General features: G+C 50.0%; 1 protein-coding gene, 2 long non-coding RNA genes and 4 other non-coding genes across 10 annotated transcripts; 3 read left to right on the plus strand and 4 right to left on the minus strand.

Annotated features, from left to right (window-relative positions):
* Positions 1-14: 14 nt before the first annotated feature.
* LOC121141107 lies at positions 15-6,432 on the plus strand. The gene is made up of 2 exons (XR_005878015.1): positions 15-352; positions 5,441-6,432. It is a non-coding gene; the product is annotated as an uncharacterized LOC121141107 (long non-coding RNA).
* Positions 6,433-8,286: 1,854 nt separating this feature from the next.
* On the plus strand, positions 8,287-10,726 carry LOC121141254. The gene is made up of 2 exons (XR_005878117.1): positions 8,287-8,769; positions 10,097-10,726. It is a non-coding gene; the product is annotated as an uncharacterized LOC121141254 (long non-coding RNA).
* Positions 8,519-8,590, minus strand: Trnap-ugg. Its single transcript has one exon. It is a non-coding gene; the product is annotated as a tRNA-Pro (tRNA).
* Trnak-cuu lies at positions 9,469-9,541 on the plus strand. The gene has a single exon. It is a non-coding gene; the product is annotated as a tRNA-Lys (tRNA).
* Positions 10,103-10,175, minus strand: Trnar-ccu. Its single transcript has one exon. It is a non-coding gene; the product is annotated as a tRNA-Arg (tRNA).
* A 1,333-nt stretch (positions 10,727-12,059) lies between the features above and the next one.
* Positions 12,060-16,632, minus strand: LOC121132739 (putative caspase-16). 4 transcript variants are annotated; one of them, XM_040748196.1, is made up of 8 exons: positions 16,563-16,632; positions 15,679-15,905; positions 15,382-15,549; positions 14,899-15,121; positions 14,543-14,659; positions 14,138-14,206; positions 13,566-13,672; positions 12,060-13,100 (listed from the first exon to the last, which is right to left on the minus strand). In XM_040748196.1, exons 3-8 carry the CDS (start codon positions 15,421-15,423, stop codon positions 12,963-12,965), a joined length of 696 nt encoding a protein of 231 aa, XP_040604130.1. In that variant the 5' UTR covers positions 15,424-15,549; positions 15,679-15,905; positions 16,563-16,632; the 3' UTR covers positions 12,060-12,962. The 4 variants fall into 4 exon arrangements, with proteins under 4 accessions (XP_040604130.1, XP_040604129.1, XP_040604131.1 ...); XM_040748195.1 differs by lacking the exon at positions 16,563-16,632 and having other exon boundaries at positions 15,679-16,556; XM_040748197.1 differs by lacking the exons at positions 15,679-15,905; positions 16,563-16,632 and having other exon boundaries at positions 15,382-15,672.
* Positions 12,269-12,341, minus strand: Trnar-ccg. The gene has a single exon. It is a non-coding gene; the product is annotated as a tRNA-Arg (tRNA).
* Positions 16,633-16,661: the final 29 nt, after the last annotated feature.

Raw genomic sequence — 16,661 nt, forward strand, 5'->3', positions numbered from 1 at the left:
CAAACTGGACTGTCTGAGGAACTGCCCTCCGAGAACCACATTGTCCCTTTTTACTCTTTGATGAAATTGCGGTGGAAATTTTTTCAGAATGGAAAGCAGTGAAAGCCACGGGTCTCCTGGCAAGGAGCTCAGACTCGTGGGCCCGGGAAGTACATGCTGGCATGGAGGGACAGAGACGTCGGGGTGCTGCCGCTGAGAGACCAGTGTGCGATGCATGGAGGCCTGAAATCTTGAGGTTTACTCCCCACAAGGGCGTCTGAGCCAAAAGGTAGAAGCTTCGTTCAAACGACCGATCGCATCGTCTTACTGGAGAGCTGCTTTGAGCCAGTGAAGTCCATGTCAAGGAGTGTAGGTCAGTGACGAAATGGGGGACAAGGCGTGTATCCCTGCAAGGGCTCTTAAAGGATGGGTGGTCTCTAGGCCGAGAGGTCTCTGGATCAAACCCAGCAGGAAGCCACACTTTTCCTTACCCATCTGTTAGCTAATGGGGGGGGGGGGCTAGTTTCGAAATTTATTCTTTGACAATTTCATGTGTTTAAGTAATGTATGCTGGTTATTTCGTGGTCCCCTCCATTTTCCGCCCACTCCTGCGGGTCCCACCTTATTCCCAAAAAGTCTTCCTCCTATTTGCATGCCTTCTCTCTTTTTTTCTTGCATGCTTTTTCATTTCATTACCCACTAAGCTTTAGTAGGCTGATTGGCGAGCATGGGGGAGGGTTGTTTACTGGAGCATGACCCCGGACACAGCAACCACTAATTGCTTACACCCCATAAAGGAGGTGTGAGGGTCTCGTGAGCGGCTCTACTCAAATAGTAATTTCGGGAGTGCAAGGAGAAAATCAAGGCCTGTGTTTGGCAGCTTTTATATACCTCTGTGTTTGATGGCGGCGTGTGTGAGGTCGGAACAAAGGCAAGAGCAGCCCCAGGAGCGCCCTTCAGCTCCCAACGATGGGGAAGCAGCTAGGCTGCTCTGCTGCCTTCGCCCAGTTGCAATTCAAAGACAAGACGGCTGAGAAACCACATCAGGGCAGATAGTACAGAAGGGAATCTCAGCAGAATGATTCAAGAGGGCCGAACACCTGATCACAAAGCATTTGCACCAATCACAGCACACCTCATATGCAAATGAAGGCCTGCGTTTGCGCCAATCACAGCACTTTCTCTTTAGAACTACTCTCTGTAGTCCATCTGCTAGATTATAAAATGTGTTTGCTCTCTTTTTGGCCGTGGTGAGAATTGTTGCACAGTCACAAAGAGTTCACGCAGGGTGATTGCAAAAAAGACTGGTCAAGCGGAAATAGTTCTGGCTGAAGTTGCGCCCTTGGGAACTGAAACAATCAGCCTATGGTCAGCATTGTGTAGCTTGCTTAAGGCTGTAAAGACACTGGTTCGGCAGGGCAGTTTAGCTGGCAGTCTGTCACAGTGCTTTTGCTCAAGGCAGCAGGCTAACAAGGAGAGTCTAAGAGCTGTCAATTAGCTCAAATTTCCCCAACCACCAATGTCTTTGCTTACTTATAGATAAATAAACATCAAAGGAGGTGCTTAAATTAAAAAAAAAAAAACATGGTGGAGCACGCCTACACTCCACGCATTCTGGTGGCAGAGGCAAGCAGATCTCTGTAAATTCCAAGCCAGCCTGATCTACATACAAGTCTCAGGCCACAGTGAGACCCTGTTCCAAAAATAATAAATAAAAAAAATAAAAGTCACCATTCACTAATTGTGATTTTTAACAAGGCTTTAACAACACTTATCAGAGGCTCAGTATCCCAGGGAGAGTTACAGCTCATTTATCTGTCTCAATTTTACCATCAAACAATCAAAATGACCAGATGATCGGGCAGCCCTAGAATATGGGATTCGCTAAGCCAGGGTTTCACTCACAAGCAGAGACAGATAGGTCCCTCTGCTTCAGACCAGACTTAGGGTACAGCTGTTTTGAGTGCATTGTTCTCTAACTCCAAGTTTGATAGTATGAGTCCCCTTTGACTACATCTATTCTGTTCATTTGTTTGGGCAGGAAGGGTCTTGCTTCCATGTTAGAAGATGCTGGTCCTGTGGTTTGCTAGCTGTATACGGATGACTCTTCATGACTTAAAATTCCCAGTTGTGCTGGACATGGTGTTTCACATTAGTAACCCCAGCACTCAGGAGTCAGAAAGATAAATACAATTCAAGGAAAGTGTGGGCTACATAATTGTCAGGGACCTCCGGCCATCAGCCAGGTACGGCTGCCTCATGTACTCATAAGAAAAGACCCTCATAGAAAGTACGTGACTCGGGACCACCCTGCTACCTGCCAAATTCCAGAAACAGACCTGCGGCTTATCTAGGGCGTAGGCTTAATAGAAGGTGGAATGTGAAAGATAAAGTTAGAGTCTGCAGTTAGGTTACCAGAGGACACAGGATGACCTACCCATCCCACTGACCTTCCGCTCCACCAGGTTCATCGCAGCTACAGCACATCCCCCATTCCTTCCCCTCCTCCCTTCCCCTATATAAATCCCTTTGGGATGAATAAAGTTGTCGCCTTGATCAGACTCTTGTCTTGGTGTCCGTACTTGTATCCCCTGCCCCCCATCTTTTTCCTAGGTGTCCACCAGACCCACGATGAGTGTCCTGAGGGTCGGGACACATAATGAGTTCCAGGCCAGCCTAAACTACAGTGAGAAAAAAATAAAAAGTACAAACTCATTCTCAGTTGCCTAGACAGAATACAGGAGGCTGTCTCAAAAAGAAAACAAAACAAAAATCAACAACAAAATAACATCAGGACTAGGTTACACAGTTTTCCCCCAAGATGCATGTATAGACCAGGTATGGTGGCTTGTAACTTTAATCAGAACTCGAGAGGCAGAGGAGAAGGTGGCTGTCTATGAGTTAGAGGCCAGCCTGGGCTACAGTGACACTTGATTTCAAAACAAACAACAAAAATCCCAGGTAAACCTGGACCACATAGTACAGGGGTCTTTGCAGATACAATTAGCAAAGTTGAGTGAGTTCACAGTGAAGTGGAGTAAGCCCTAATCCAAAGACTGAAATGGAGAGACAAAAACAGTGGGGAGACATTGCTAGACTGACAGAAGCATGTATCTGTAATTGAAGAACAATAAAACTTCATGTAGCAGGCTCTCTTTTGGGCCACCAACCAACTCCCAAATCATGACGTGAAGACTTACCATCAATTATGAATGCTCAGCCTTATCTTACGCTTGTCCCATTAGCTCTTATAACTTAAACGAGCCTGTTTCTCTTCATCTACATTTTGCCTTGGGACTTTTTACCTTTCTTTCATTCTGTATGTCCTTCTTTGTCTGGTTGGCTGCCGGCTTGCTGGCCCCAGGTGTCTCCCTTTCTCTCTCTCCTCATCTCTTCCTCCTTTCTTCTCACCAGTCTAAAGCCTAGATTCCTCCTCTTTTTTTTTTTTTTTTTTGGTTTTTACGAGACAGGGTTTCTCTGTATTGTTTCGGAGGCTATCGGTCCAGCCTGGCCTCGAACGCACAGAGATCCGCCTGCCTCTGCCTCCCGAGTGCTAGGATTAAAGGCGTGCGCCACCACCGCCCGGCGATTCCTCCTCTTATTTATTCTCTCTGCCCACCAACCCCACCTGTCCCTCTACTGACTGGCTATTGATCATTCAGATTTTTATTAGACCAATCAGGTGACTTAGGCAGGCAAAGTGAAACAGCAACACATCTATACATAATTAAACAAATGCAGCAGAAACAAATGCAACACATCTTTGTTTTTTGTTTTTTTTTTGGTTTTTTTTTTTTTTTTTTTTTTTGGTTTTTCGAGACAGGGTTTCTCTGTGGCTTTGGAGGCTGTCCTGGAACTCACTTGGTAGTCCAGGCTGCTCTCGAACTCACAGAGATCCGCCTGCCTCTGCCTCCCCAGTGCTGGGATTAAAGGCGTGCGCCACCAACGCCCGGCGTTAACACATCTTTGCCTAGTTAAACAAATACAACATAAACACATGCAACACATCTTTACATAGTTAAAGTAATATTCCACAACATAAACAAATGTAACACATCTTTAGTAGTAAAAATAACATTCCACAACTGCAGGCAACTACAAGAGTCTGGGAGAAACAAGGAAGGGTCCTCCTTGGAGCCTTGAGAGGAAGCAGGCCTTGCAAATACCTTAAGAAAAAGCTGTTGGCTTCAGAATGGCAACAATACCTTTCTACTGTTTTAAGCCACCAACCTTCTAGTAATTTCTAACAGCAGCTATAGGAAGCTAATCAGTATACTGTAAGATGTTTTGGAGTTTTGCTGTAAAAGCTGTAATGGTTTATGGGATTTAAGTACCTATGAGACAAATGAGCTCTTAACCTTAGAGCACTGTTAAAATTATTATTAGTGCTGGGCAGTGGTGGCTCACACTTTTAATGTCAGCACTCAGGAGGCAAAGGCAGGTGATCTATATGAGTTCAAGGACAGGCTGGTCTACACAGTGGGTTTGTTTTTGGAGACAGATTTTTGTTTTGTTTTATTGGTTTTTTGAGACAAGTGTGTGTGTGTGTGTGTGTGTGTGTGTGTGTGTGTGTGTGTGTTACTTACTTACTGTACTGAAACTCCCTTTGTAGACTAGGCTGGCCTCAACTTCATGGAAATCCGACTACCTCTGCCTCCTGAGTGCTGGAATTAAAGGCCTACACCATTACACTTAGCTCAAATCATTATTTGTGTACATGATGGTTCTTCCAGTTCTTACTGTAAGCAAAGACACTGAAGACGGGCAATGTGACTCCCAAGTTAGCAGCTCTCAGATTCTCCATTGCGGCTCTGGCTGCCTAGAGCAAATGACTTGTCACTGCAATCAGCACATCCATCAAGAATACTCACTAGCTTTTGAGAAAACTAGCTGCTGATCACAACTGATTTGCCTGGGTGTGAAGGTGTAGCCTCAGCCAAATCTGTTCCAAATAGCTTGGACAAGACTTCCTGCTAGCTCAAGGTTTGGTGAACTCTTCAAGACCCTGCAATCATGGCCACCTGGGCCAGAGAAGCTACATTCCCGACAGTCTAGCTGAGAGATGGTTGTGATTGGTCCAAAACACAAGCTGTGATGGCTGTGGTTGGTGCTAAAGAAGGAAAGCTGTGATTGGTGGAAACAAAACCCTCTATTTGCATATGAGGCACCTTGTTGAATCCAAGGAGGGCCGAGTCGGGAGAGCTGAGATTTCAGTGATGGAGAGGCCCAGGGCGGGAGGCTGGCATGAGGGCTGGAACACTAGAGGGTGCTCTCTACTGCTGTTACAGGTCTCAGCTGCCAATGTAGGAATACAAAAGCTACCAGAAGCTGAAACTTGAAGAACTTGTCCTCACCTACCCACAAATTTTGAGTAGAGCAAAAGGACCCAGTCATGTGATTCAAAACACCTAGGACAATGAACATAATTGGGTTGTTGCTTTTTTTTGTCTCTGCTTCCCAGATGCTGGTGTTATAGGCATGCACTGCCACTCCTAGCTACAATCATAGATAGCTGTTACCCGCCACACCCTGCCATAGCCTTCAACTTTCCTAACATGTCCTCTCGTGGACTGGAATTCGTTAAGGAAGACAGCTACTCCAAAACCCTGAAGGGGCGTCCAGGTCCCCTGGACTGGAGGAGTTGGAGCCTCTGCCAACCACAGGTGCTTGTGAAGCAGGCCCCCGAAAGAGGTTCAGAAAGGCCTCTACATTTCCTAGGCAATGCAGGTCATCTGGTCTGACCCAAACCTCACAACCCCACAGGAACTTCAAATTCACAACCAGACAGAGCAGAGTGACAGCTGCCCCCTGCTACGGCCCTTTGGGACTCAAGAACCCAAAAACCAACACTCCTGCCCTCTCAGGGTCTCTGGCCTGAGGAAGTGGTGGCAGGCAAAGACCCACACAGTCCTCTCCGGTGCAGACCACAGTTTGAGCACAGGAAGATCTTGGAAGACAGACTTGACGGGGCCCAATGGAGTGCTGGACCCAGAGTTGCACAACTCGGCATCTTCCAGTTCCTCCACTCCAATGCTGAGACCTCGACGCGTGGGATCCTCCTGCTGGTCTCTGTGCCATGGATGCATGCTCAGACTCAAAAACTGAGCGTTGAGTTGGTCAGAAAAAGCTGTGGAGTGGCACTTGGTCTAGAGCTACAACTCTGTTTCGGGTGTGGATTCAAGCCTCTGTACAGGCTTGTATTTCTTAGTTCCACCTGGAGGTTTGATCCCACATCCCAGAATCGAGCTGTGTTTTTGGGTAATCTATGCTGGTACAGGTCCTCGGGCTGCCTTCCTAGTGACTGAGTTAGATTTAGATGTACCATTTGTCTCTCTCCTCCTAAGTCCTGCCACTAGCTGGCCTGAGTGTGTTAATGTCAGAAACAGGGACACGTTTGGTTTGTCTTTTCACAATGTCAGAATCTATTGAGTAACAATAAATTCACAATCTACATTGCTTTTATTGCCTGTAATTTTCCAAGTCATCCTGATTTGACTAGATATCTGGATGTTGGCAATCACAGATTCTTTTTTGTTTGTTTGTTTTTGTTTTTCAAGACAGGGTTTCTCTGTAGCTTTGGAGCCTCTCCTGGAACTCACTCTGTAGACCAGGCTGGCCTGAACTCACAGAGATCTGCCTTCCTCTGCCTCCCAAGTGTTGGGACTAAAGGCGGGCGCCCCTACCACCCAACTCACAGGTTCTTTGTATTCCAATTTTATTAATTAATATTAACTCTGAGATCACACGTTATATTTCTCACAGTGTGCAGTGTGTTTATGTGATGTGTGTGCATGTGATGTGTGTCTGAGTATGTGTGGTATGTGTATGTGATTTGTGTCTGAGTGTGAGTGTGTGTGGTGTGTGTGTATGTGAATATGAGTGTGTGTATGTGGTATGTGTGTGATATGTGTGGTGTGTGTGTGTGTGGTGTGTGTGATATGTGTGGTGTGTGGTGTGTGTGGTGTGGTGTGTGTGTGTGTGTGGTGTGTGTGATATGTGTGTGGTGTGTGTGTGTGATATATGTGGTGTGTGGTGTGTGTGGTGTGGTGTGTGTGTGTGTGTGGTGTGTGTGATATGTGTGTGGTGTGTGTGTGTGTGTGTGAGATATGTGTGGTGTGGGGTGTGTGTGTGGTGTGTGTGTGTAGGCTTCAGAGTTCAGAAAGGCTGTCCCGAAGTCAGAGATGGAGAACTGACGCAGTGGTGAGAGTCTGTAGTCGACCAGCCGTGTACTGCAGCCCAGTGTAGCAGGCATGGAAACTGCATCGGAGCCTTGGTCTGGCGATTTTCTTGGATGAAATCTTTAGTCTTGGATGCTCCTTTGTAGTCCAAAATGAAGGGTTTCATCTGGCAAGAGCGGTATATGACTTAGTATATCTGGAGACGTTATCTACTTGTAGAAATACATTGCTGGTCTGCCTCCGTGTGCAGGCAGTCATTGTTTACTTGTATAAACAAGATATAGAGTCATTCTTTCTTAACATTTATGTTCAAAATGGAGAAATGCAGACCAAACTGTTGCTTTATAAAATGGAGCCACTCAAGGCTAAACACAGTGTGAACAGTGATATTTTGTACAACCTATGATAACCCAGAACAGGTCCAGTGTCTTCTCAGGAACACCCCTTCCTGTGTCTGAGCTGGAGACCCAGAGTGAGTAGTCTGTGGGTTTGACCTCAACTCTAGATACCCCACACTCCCTGAGCTTCTCTAGGAACCTAGGATGCGTTTGTGAGCTGTGGCAGCCAAGCAGAGTGTGGGCAGAGAGGTGACTCTTACCAGGCCAGCGAGTGCTGCAGGAAGCACGGCAGTTGTGATGCCAATCTGGTGAGCTTAGCATAAACCCGAGGCTGTGTTGGATCACGTGTGGGGACTCCCTCCCCCCCTTACCAGGTAGGCTCAGTTTATCAAGATCCACCATAAGATTTGCCCGCAGGAAAAGACTCCAGCTCATGTTGAGTCTTGTCTAACTGTCCCTAGATCAGTGTGGTGTCCCACTCCCTCCTTGACACGGCAGTTATGGTCGCTCACGATGCCACGCTCCTTCCTCCATGAGCCAAAAAACCATCTTTTCAGTGGCGGTCGTCTCCTCTAATGGTCTTGCCATCCCTCGATAATCAAATAATAAAATCTAGTAAAACTGTAGTGTTCAAAAAGGAATCGGAGTTCGCGTGCCCAGCTAGCATTATATTGGTGGCCCCAAGGCTGAGGGCACACAGCCTCTACTGTCGCCATCGGCTCCCGGTAGTTGTGGAATGCGCATAGGGTGTTTCAGAACACGCGCGTCGCCGGAATTTAACTTCGCGACGAAGGAAAACAACGCGCCCTGAGCAGAGACCTGGCACCCGACACCCAGGCATCTGCGGAGACAGGGGTGTCCTTGTTTTCTGCCAGAGTCCAGAGCACGCACCGTTTGTCCTTCAGCTCCAGCTAGAACCCATGGCTTCGTCGAACCGGAGATCTGGCAGAATAGACGTGAGGACGGGATCCCAGCCATCGACTCTGTCCGAAATCTTCCCGCTGGGTGTAAAACTAAAAACAAGGGCTCGTCCGGGATTTGAACCCGGGACCTCTCGCACCCAAAGCGAGAATCATACCCCTAGACCAACGAGCCGCCATGAGGGGAAGGCCAGGTACAAGTCCTTGGATACCTTCATCCGACACGCAACGTCCATAGAATCCGTTCGTTTAGTCATGCCCGGAAGAGTTCGGAGTTCGTTTCTCTGTGAGTTCCAGAAAACCGGGGAGACGCGGCACGGTGGGGACGGAAGCGAAAGTTCCCACACCCTCAAGGTAGGTCAGACCCCAGCCTGTGGCCAAGCATTCGGCATGAATGGCCAGGGACTACCGTCCTCCGGGAAAGGAAGTCAAAGAGCTCGCGTGAGTAACGCGATCTCATGGTGGACCCCGGCTTAGAAATTTCACCCCAAATAGAATCCGAGTCTAGAAACCTCGAGAGTGAGACAGGATTGCCGCCTCCGGATCTTTCAGTCCCCTCGAGCTCAGGCGGGCGGGCAAAGCCAGGATCCTCCAAAGAACCCGCAGGTCCTGTCCCTTGGCCGAGCCCACCCCGGCCTGGACTCGGCACTGAGACCCACGCGGCTCAGAGACACCAATACAGAAGCCAGAGCTGCACTCAGGGTTCGGTTCTTCCGAATCGAGCGGCAGAACGAACGCTCCACACCTCGCCTCCGCATAGCGTTTGGGGCGGGATCCAATGTCCCTGCGGCGAGTTTGAGAGCACGAGCTCGCACGAGGTTATTAGATCGTGAAACCAATCAGGCCCTACACGGGGTCTCATTAACATCCTCACAGACTACCACCTTGTCCCCTAGTCTGTGGCTGACCGTGCAGTTGGAGGAGGTTGGAGGAGAAATCCCACCACTGAGGCTACATGCTTGTCCTAGAAGGCCAGAACCAGTTCCAACTGTTCTAGAACCCGGAAGTTCTAAAGAACTCCAAGAGGCTTGTAGGACGGCCATCACCAACGCCGCCCGGCTAGCTCAGTCGGTAGAGCATGAGACTCTTAATCTCAGGGTCGTGGGTTCGAGCCCCACGTTGGGCGAGCAGTTTTGCGAGATGTGCATATGTTTATATACTGAAATAGGGAGGATTTCTGAGGAGTTCTCATACGGTGCTACACTTTCCACTCTGCAAGTCTACAGACTCACAAGCCTATAAAAGCCGTGTTTTCTTATCTTTATATTTAATTTTCATGTATTTAACCTGACACCTTACAAATATATCATATTTCCAGGTACAGTACAAAGAACATTCACAACCCTGTCTCTCATAAGTAACTTAAAGGAGGGAAGGAAGGAAGAAGGAAGGAAAGAAGGAAGGAAGGAAGGGGAAAGGAAAAATGAACCACAATAAAATTGCACATCTAGAATCTGAACAATTGCTGTTTTCACATCAACTAATAATTGGTGGTTCAAAAAACCGAAACCACACGACATTTTGTAAACTGAAAACATGTATTTATTTGAAAACAAATATTACGTCTAGGTTGAGAAGTACGTCAAAAACAAATATTACGTCTAAGTTGAGAAGTACGTCAAAAACCGCTCTTATTTTTAAGAATGTTTCCGTTTCTCCTTTATGTTTCATTAAAACGCAGCTCTCCTACCCCGGGTGGGACTCGAACCCACAATCCCTGGCTTAGGAGGCCAATGCCTTATCCATTAGGCCACCGGGGCTGACGGAAAGAAGGCGTTCTGTGTCTTCCACCAGTTTGTTTCTCTCCGCTGTTTCCGTGTCTACCAACTCCGTGTACCATTTCCTCGCACATCGCTGCCCTCTCCCCAGCCCTTCGCTCCAGCTCTGATTATGTCAAGGCCCCAGCACCATTGAGATCTAAAAGGAGCCGCACTTGTGAAGAAGAAACTAAAAAATGTTCATCACTGCTTTTATCTTAACTCATTGGTCTACGTGGATGTAAGGTGTCCAAGATTCAAATATTGAATGATCCCTTAAACCGGGATGGCGGGTAGGGGAAAAGTGTGCGCGATGCAGGATACAGAAGCCGGCTCGACAATGGGTTTTGCAGTGCAGTTCCCCGTCCAGAAAAAAGAGAATGTGGGCTGTGCTCAGCTTCTGTCCAGTCCTCTCCCTCTGTCTCTTCCACCAAATGCTACTTGGTAGGGTCAGGTCCTCACTTTTTTTCTTTATAAAGTGTACAGCTGGCCTATTTTTTGTTTGATACCCTCCCCCTCAAAAAAATAAAATAAAATAAAATTGTGCTCAGTCAGCCCAGTCGTAGGAATCAGATCTTTGATTTGAGGCTGAGTTCCAGTCTAGTTACACTACCCTTATGTTCTTTGGGCTCTCCTTTACCGTGTGTGTGGTGTGTGTGTGGTGTGTGTGTGGTGTGTGGGTGGTGTGTGTGTGGTGTGTGGTGTGTGTGGGTGGTGTGTGTATGGTGTGTGGTGTGTGTGTGTGTGGTGTGTATGGTGTGTGTGGTGTGTGTGTGTGTGGTGTGTATGTGTATGTGTGTGTGTGTGTGTGGTGTGTGTGTGTGGTGTGTATGTGTATGTGTGTGTGTGGTGTGTGTGTGGTGTGTATGTATGTATGTGTGTGGTGTGTGTGTGGTGTGTGGGTAGTGTGTATGTGTATGTGTGTGTGTGTGGTATGTGTGTGTGTGGTGTGTGTGTGTATGTGTATGTGTGTGTGGTGTGTATGTGTATGTGTGTGTGTGTGGTGTGTGTGTGGTGTGTGGGTAGTGTGTATGTGTGTGTGTGTGGTGTGTGTGTGGTGTGTGTGTGGTGTGTATGTGTGTGTGTGGTGTGTGTGTGTGGTATGTGTGTGTGGTGTGTGTGTGTGGTATGTGTGTGTAGTGTGTGTGTGTGGTGTGTGTGTGGTGTGTGGGTAGTGTGTGTGTGTGGTGTGTGTGTGGTGTGTGTAGTGTGTGTGTGTGGTGTGTGTGTGGTGTGTGGGTAGTGTGTGTGTGTGGTGTGTGTGTGGTGTGTGTAGTGTGTGTGTGTGGTGTGTGTGTGGTGTGTGGGTAGTGTGTGTGGGTGGTGTGTGGGTGGTGTGTGGTGTGTGTGGGTGGTGTGTGTGTATGGTGTGTGTGGTGTGTGTGTGGTGTGTATGGTGTGTATGGTGTGTGTGGTGTGTGTGTGTGGTGTGTGTGTGTTTGATCTAACGCATTTACAAACCTTATTAAACCACTGCAATATTAAAGAGCAAATAAACTCCGCACAACGCTGTGCCACGAGAGCTGGCTCCCCGCCCTCGCCCTCTCCTAGGAATTGCGGGGATGAAAGACTTTTCCGCTTACCCCCCCCCCGCGACCCCTCCACGAGAAATGTCGATTCAATTCTAGACATACTCTTGCCATTTAAAATTTTATATTTACACTGGACCCCTAAGGAGACAGCTCTTTGTTGAGACAAGACTGGCCTTTAACTCTCAAATGCGGAGTGGGACTACTGTGTGCCTGGACAAGGACACCCTCGCATTATAAGAATTCTAATCTATTAGATTGTTTCACGGATTTTAGAGCTGTGAATATATATATAATTTTCAGATGTCCTGTTCAATGACATTCATTGCATTAACCACATTGTGCTATCAACCTGTTAGCCTGTTGAGTTTTTTAATCAAAACGTCTTTGGCTTCCCCTTGGGACAACTCCCAGCTTCTCCCGCAAACAATTCAGTCTGGCATCTTTCTTGGGAGTTAGTTCGCTCTCCTGTGGTCCGGGATACCCGTCCTGAGGCGTAGGGTGAAAATAGAGAAAACCCTGGAATGGGAAATCAAGTAGGAATTTGTAAAAACTAAACACTTGCAGCGACCACGAAGGGACTCGAACCCCCAATCTTCTGATCCGGAATCAGACGCCTTATCCATTAGGCCACGCGGCCCCACGTCTTACTTCTCTCCTCATTCTTTTCATAAGGCTTTCGTAAGAGCCTACTGCGCATGCTTAAACTGGAAAGGTCCTACCCCTTGGGTTAGTCTGTTTAGTGAAAGCTGCTTGGGAGCTTCAATAAATTTGAATCAGTCTGAGCGCTCCTGGGCAGTCCGTGAACGGAAGCCCCTCTGAATCGGAGAGGCTCGCCTTTCGGATCTCCTCCGCCTCTCCTCCTCAACTCAGGCTCAGGAACAGCCCATGCGCTTGCGCCGTCACATCACCGGTGTATCCGCAGAGGTCTTCCAGTCTCCGGACCCGACCTGGCTCGCCTCCCCTGCATCTTGGTGCCCAGAGCCAGGTGGGGACTGAAGAACGCACGCACCAGGAACTCGGCAGGAGAGAGCTGGGCCCCTGAGCTGGTCCTTCCCGGGACTTCTTTCTCCTTGGGCCTCTCCCAGCATATCCTGTTAGGTTCCATAGCCCCAGAGGCGAGACACAGACAGCCTCTGGTCCTCAGGAGCACAGCTGTTCCCCTATCCAGGGTCAGGTACTTCACCCGTTACTTCACTTATTTCACAGAGTGCATGCATTTCCCGGAGCACAACGATTGTGAGCAGATATTTATTACACACTATTTGAACTCCCACGCCCAAGACGCTGCATCGCTGGCAGAGCGCGGAAGGGGGAGAGAGAGGATCTCCAAGCAGGCCTTGCGCAGCTCATCACTGTCTGGTCCCAGCACATCCAGCTCACAAACCCTCCTGTTGACCTGAGGAGAGACAGTCAGCTAGGCCCCGAGGGGCTCAGTCTGGCACACCCACTGCGGTCCTTCCTTGTTTCCTGGCGGTCACTTTGGGGGGAAAGGATGCTTTCTGAAACAGTATCACTGTGTGTCCCAGGCTGGTCTCAAACTCGGAGATCCTGCCGCAACCTTTTAGCTAGCTACAGGCGTGCCCCACAACACTGTTGTTCTGTAAGCCTCACACTACTCCACAGGTTTAATATGGGTGCCTTGCTCTCAACTAAAAAAATTCCCAACCAGAGGGAAAGGCTCCCCACCCCGTGGGAAAGAATCCTCACCCCGTGCATATCGCTGCTAGATGTTTTGACCAGGGCGCCATGAGTGTTTGACAGAGAGAGACAGAGAGACTTCTGTCCCTGGGGTGAGAGGTAATGGGAACACTGCCACCAACCCAGCCTTCCTTTCGGTCCCTGTTCCCACCCGGCCTCACACCTCAGTTAGCAGCTCAAGGACATCTCGTCCAGGGTTGGCTCTGATGACCTCCACCAGTGTCTGAACAAAGTCCGAGCCCTTTTCTTCATCCCGATAGGCCACGCAGCCTAGCTTAGGGGATGGGGCCAGATCAGCCTTGGGCTGCCGCCCTCTGTATCCCAACCCCCAGAGGCCCATTGTGGGTGGGAGGAGTGAGAAGGGGAAGCAGAGGGCATTCTGGGTATCTGGCTTGAGACCAGAGCAGGGTCAGGGACTTCTTGCATCAGGGAGAAGTTGCTGGTATCTGTAGAGCATTTGGATAGAATCGATGTTGAAGAAACATTTGCTGTGGACTTGCTAGGTATCTAACATTGGTCAGGGTCCTGAGGCAAGCCGACCTGCCCTGTCTTTGAAGGACACAAGGGCTTGGCATAGTGAGCACTTGACAAAAACTTGCCATTGTTACTATGACGATAAAGAATAAGCTATGGGGGGAACATGGCTTAACTGCGGCTGGGCTGGTACACCTATTCTTGCTGATACTAGAGTCACACCAGGTCTCGGGGCGGGAAGCCAGGGCCACAGTAACTTACCCTCAGCGGCTGCATAGACAGTAAGGACATCTGCTTGGCCAGAGCTGCCTGGAGTGGAGGGAGGGTTACCTGCAAAAGAGTCAACTCCCCTTACCAGCATCCTGAGACACCACCTGCCTCAGGTCTTGTCTCTGGTTCAAGGGCAGCACAGAGGGCAGTGGGAAATTCAGGACAGGAAGACAGTTGGAAAACCAAAGTCTTACAGCATTCTGGCTGTAGGAACTCAAAGAAGCTGCTCAGCTCAGTTAGGTGCCTGGCAGCTTAAGGAGACCTTTCCTCCCTGAGTCTTGGCAAAGAAGGGGCAGAGGTGGCAGCAGACCCCAAGATGGCAGTCCTGGAAGTACGCCATGAGTGATCCCACCACCAGTGTGCCAAGCCCAGGCTCTAGGAGGAAGGCAGACCCACCTGGGGCATCAGCATGAATCTGGAGAACATCTGCCTGGGTGGGGATGGCTGGGGGTGCTCTCAGCCAGCGCCTGTACCACGGGAGAGCTCTTGGCCCCACACCAGGGTCTCTGTTCCCTGGAGAAGCAGGGGGTCAGATGCTTGTACTCAGAGGCACCTCAGGATATCTCTGGGTAATCCCGACTCCATATAAATAGGGGGCAGGCTTACAGAGCTGGCAATACTCATACAGGCTCAAGTTTGTGGGGAGGGGGCAGGGATGGCTTCCCTGGAGGAGGTGGGCAGGAAATGTGGGAGGCCAAGGGCTGGCAGAGGAAACCAGGGTAAGTGGTTGGGCCCGAGGCAGGGCCCCTTACCCCCACGGCAGGTCTGGAGCAGGAAGACCTTGGGGCGGCCACGCAGTGCCTGGCAGGAGCTCAGCCCCTGCACCAGCATCTCAGGCTGTACTTCTTGGCCATCAGCCCCCAGTAGCTGCCCCTGTGGCCCCCCGTGAGCCATCAGGGCCACCAGGGCACAGCTCACAGGGCCCTTGTGAGAGTCCAGCTTCTCTCGGAACTGAACCAGCTCCTCCCAGAATGCCTGGAGTGGTGAGAACAAGGTCTGAACCAACCCCTGGCTGACCACCATGGGGCTGGGGGTACTTCTTCAGCCTCTGTCTTGGAGAGCAGGCTTTCCAAGTCAAGGACGTGACTGTCACGTGCATGTAGGAAGAAGTCAGAGGCAAGACTTAGATGTACATCCTGCCTGTGGTGTGGGAGAGACCCAGGAAGGAAAACTCCAGGGCCCTAGGGGAGGGTGCCCTTCCTTCCAAACTCCTTCAGTTTTGGGTCTCCCCTGACCTGAGCTGTAGGGTCTGTCCTCAGGGTGACCTTGAAGCCCATGGCCTGGCACAGCTCCCCCAATGCTGCCACATCGTGCTGTGTCCCAAGCCGGTCTCGAATCACAGCCAGTAGGAGGGCAGCCCTGGTCCCAGACAGGTCATACCGTGCACTTGGTCCGGAGTCTAACTGTACAGAGGGTTAGGGACACACAGTGGGCTGAGGGGACTCCCAGTTCCTCCTTTCCCCATCTGTATCTCTCCACCCAACCTGCAACTGCCCACACAGGGCTGACTGGCCTCCCTGCCTGCCCCTCACCTCCAGACTCCAGGGCTCCACATTTCCCAAACACAGGGTCCCCCGCAAGGAGGTCCTAAAGAATGGGCAGTAGGTATCCCCAGCAGACTCTTCAGCCACTCTGCAAAAGAGCTAGGAGGGCAGGGCCCACGGACACCTCAGAGAACTGCACTGTTGGGAGTGGAGGGCGCAACCCAAGCAGAGAGGGTCAGGATATTGGCTCCAGGGGAAACTTAGCCAGCTCAGGGCTACTCAGGTCACAAGGCAGGGAGAAAGGGGGAGACACAGAGGTCAGTAAGGACTTACGCAGGACCTAGGCTCTAACCCAGACCCAAGCTCATTATCTCATCCTAGGGATTAATACCCACAGAGGCAGGACCTTTCCTGGAGGGCACAGGTCTGTGGAGGAGGACTCCCAAGGTGGCACACCTGGAGAGGCGCTGGGCTGGGAGAGCCGTGGAGCAGAGCTGGGGCTCACAGCTCTCACTCCTGCACGTGTAGGTTACCCAGACACCACTGAACTGCCTGACAAGATGTTCAGCCCTCAGGACCAAACAAAAGAACAGGGCAGCAGGCGCTGCCTGCATGAGCATCAAAGGCTGCGGCTCAAGTTTCACTGTAGACATCAGGAGCACAAGGGAGGGTACCACTGATGGCAGTGAGACTGGCCAGGCCACAGGGAGGGCACGTCACATTGAGGAAATACTTCGGGCAAAAGCGTGAGACGTCAGTTTGGAGTCTGGATGGTCTCATGCAGGTGGGAAGGCATGTCCTGCAGCCCACGTATGTGTGTAGCTGACAAAGGTTTTCAGAACACATACGACGGAGTGTGAATAAATTTAGCTGTACTGGCTCTGGGAAGCCAGAGACATAGGCCCGCCTTCCCTTCCTCTGGGTCCCCCCACCTCTGTCAGCAGCTGCAGCAGTGACCAGTGAGGATGTTGGCTGCAGATTTTCCCCAGATCCGTGAGGAAAGCTGCAGGCTCCCAGGCGGCTGGTGGAGA

The sequence above is a fragment of the Mesocricetus auratus genome, unplaced genomic scaffold (genome assembly GCF_017639785.1).
Source record: "Mesocricetus auratus isolate SY011 unplaced genomic scaffold, BCM_Maur_2.0 Super-Scaffold_100007, whole genome shotgun sequence".
Classification (NCBI taxonomy): domain Eukaryota; kingdom Metazoa; phylum Chordata; class Mammalia; order Rodentia; family Cricetidae; genus Mesocricetus; species Mesocricetus auratus.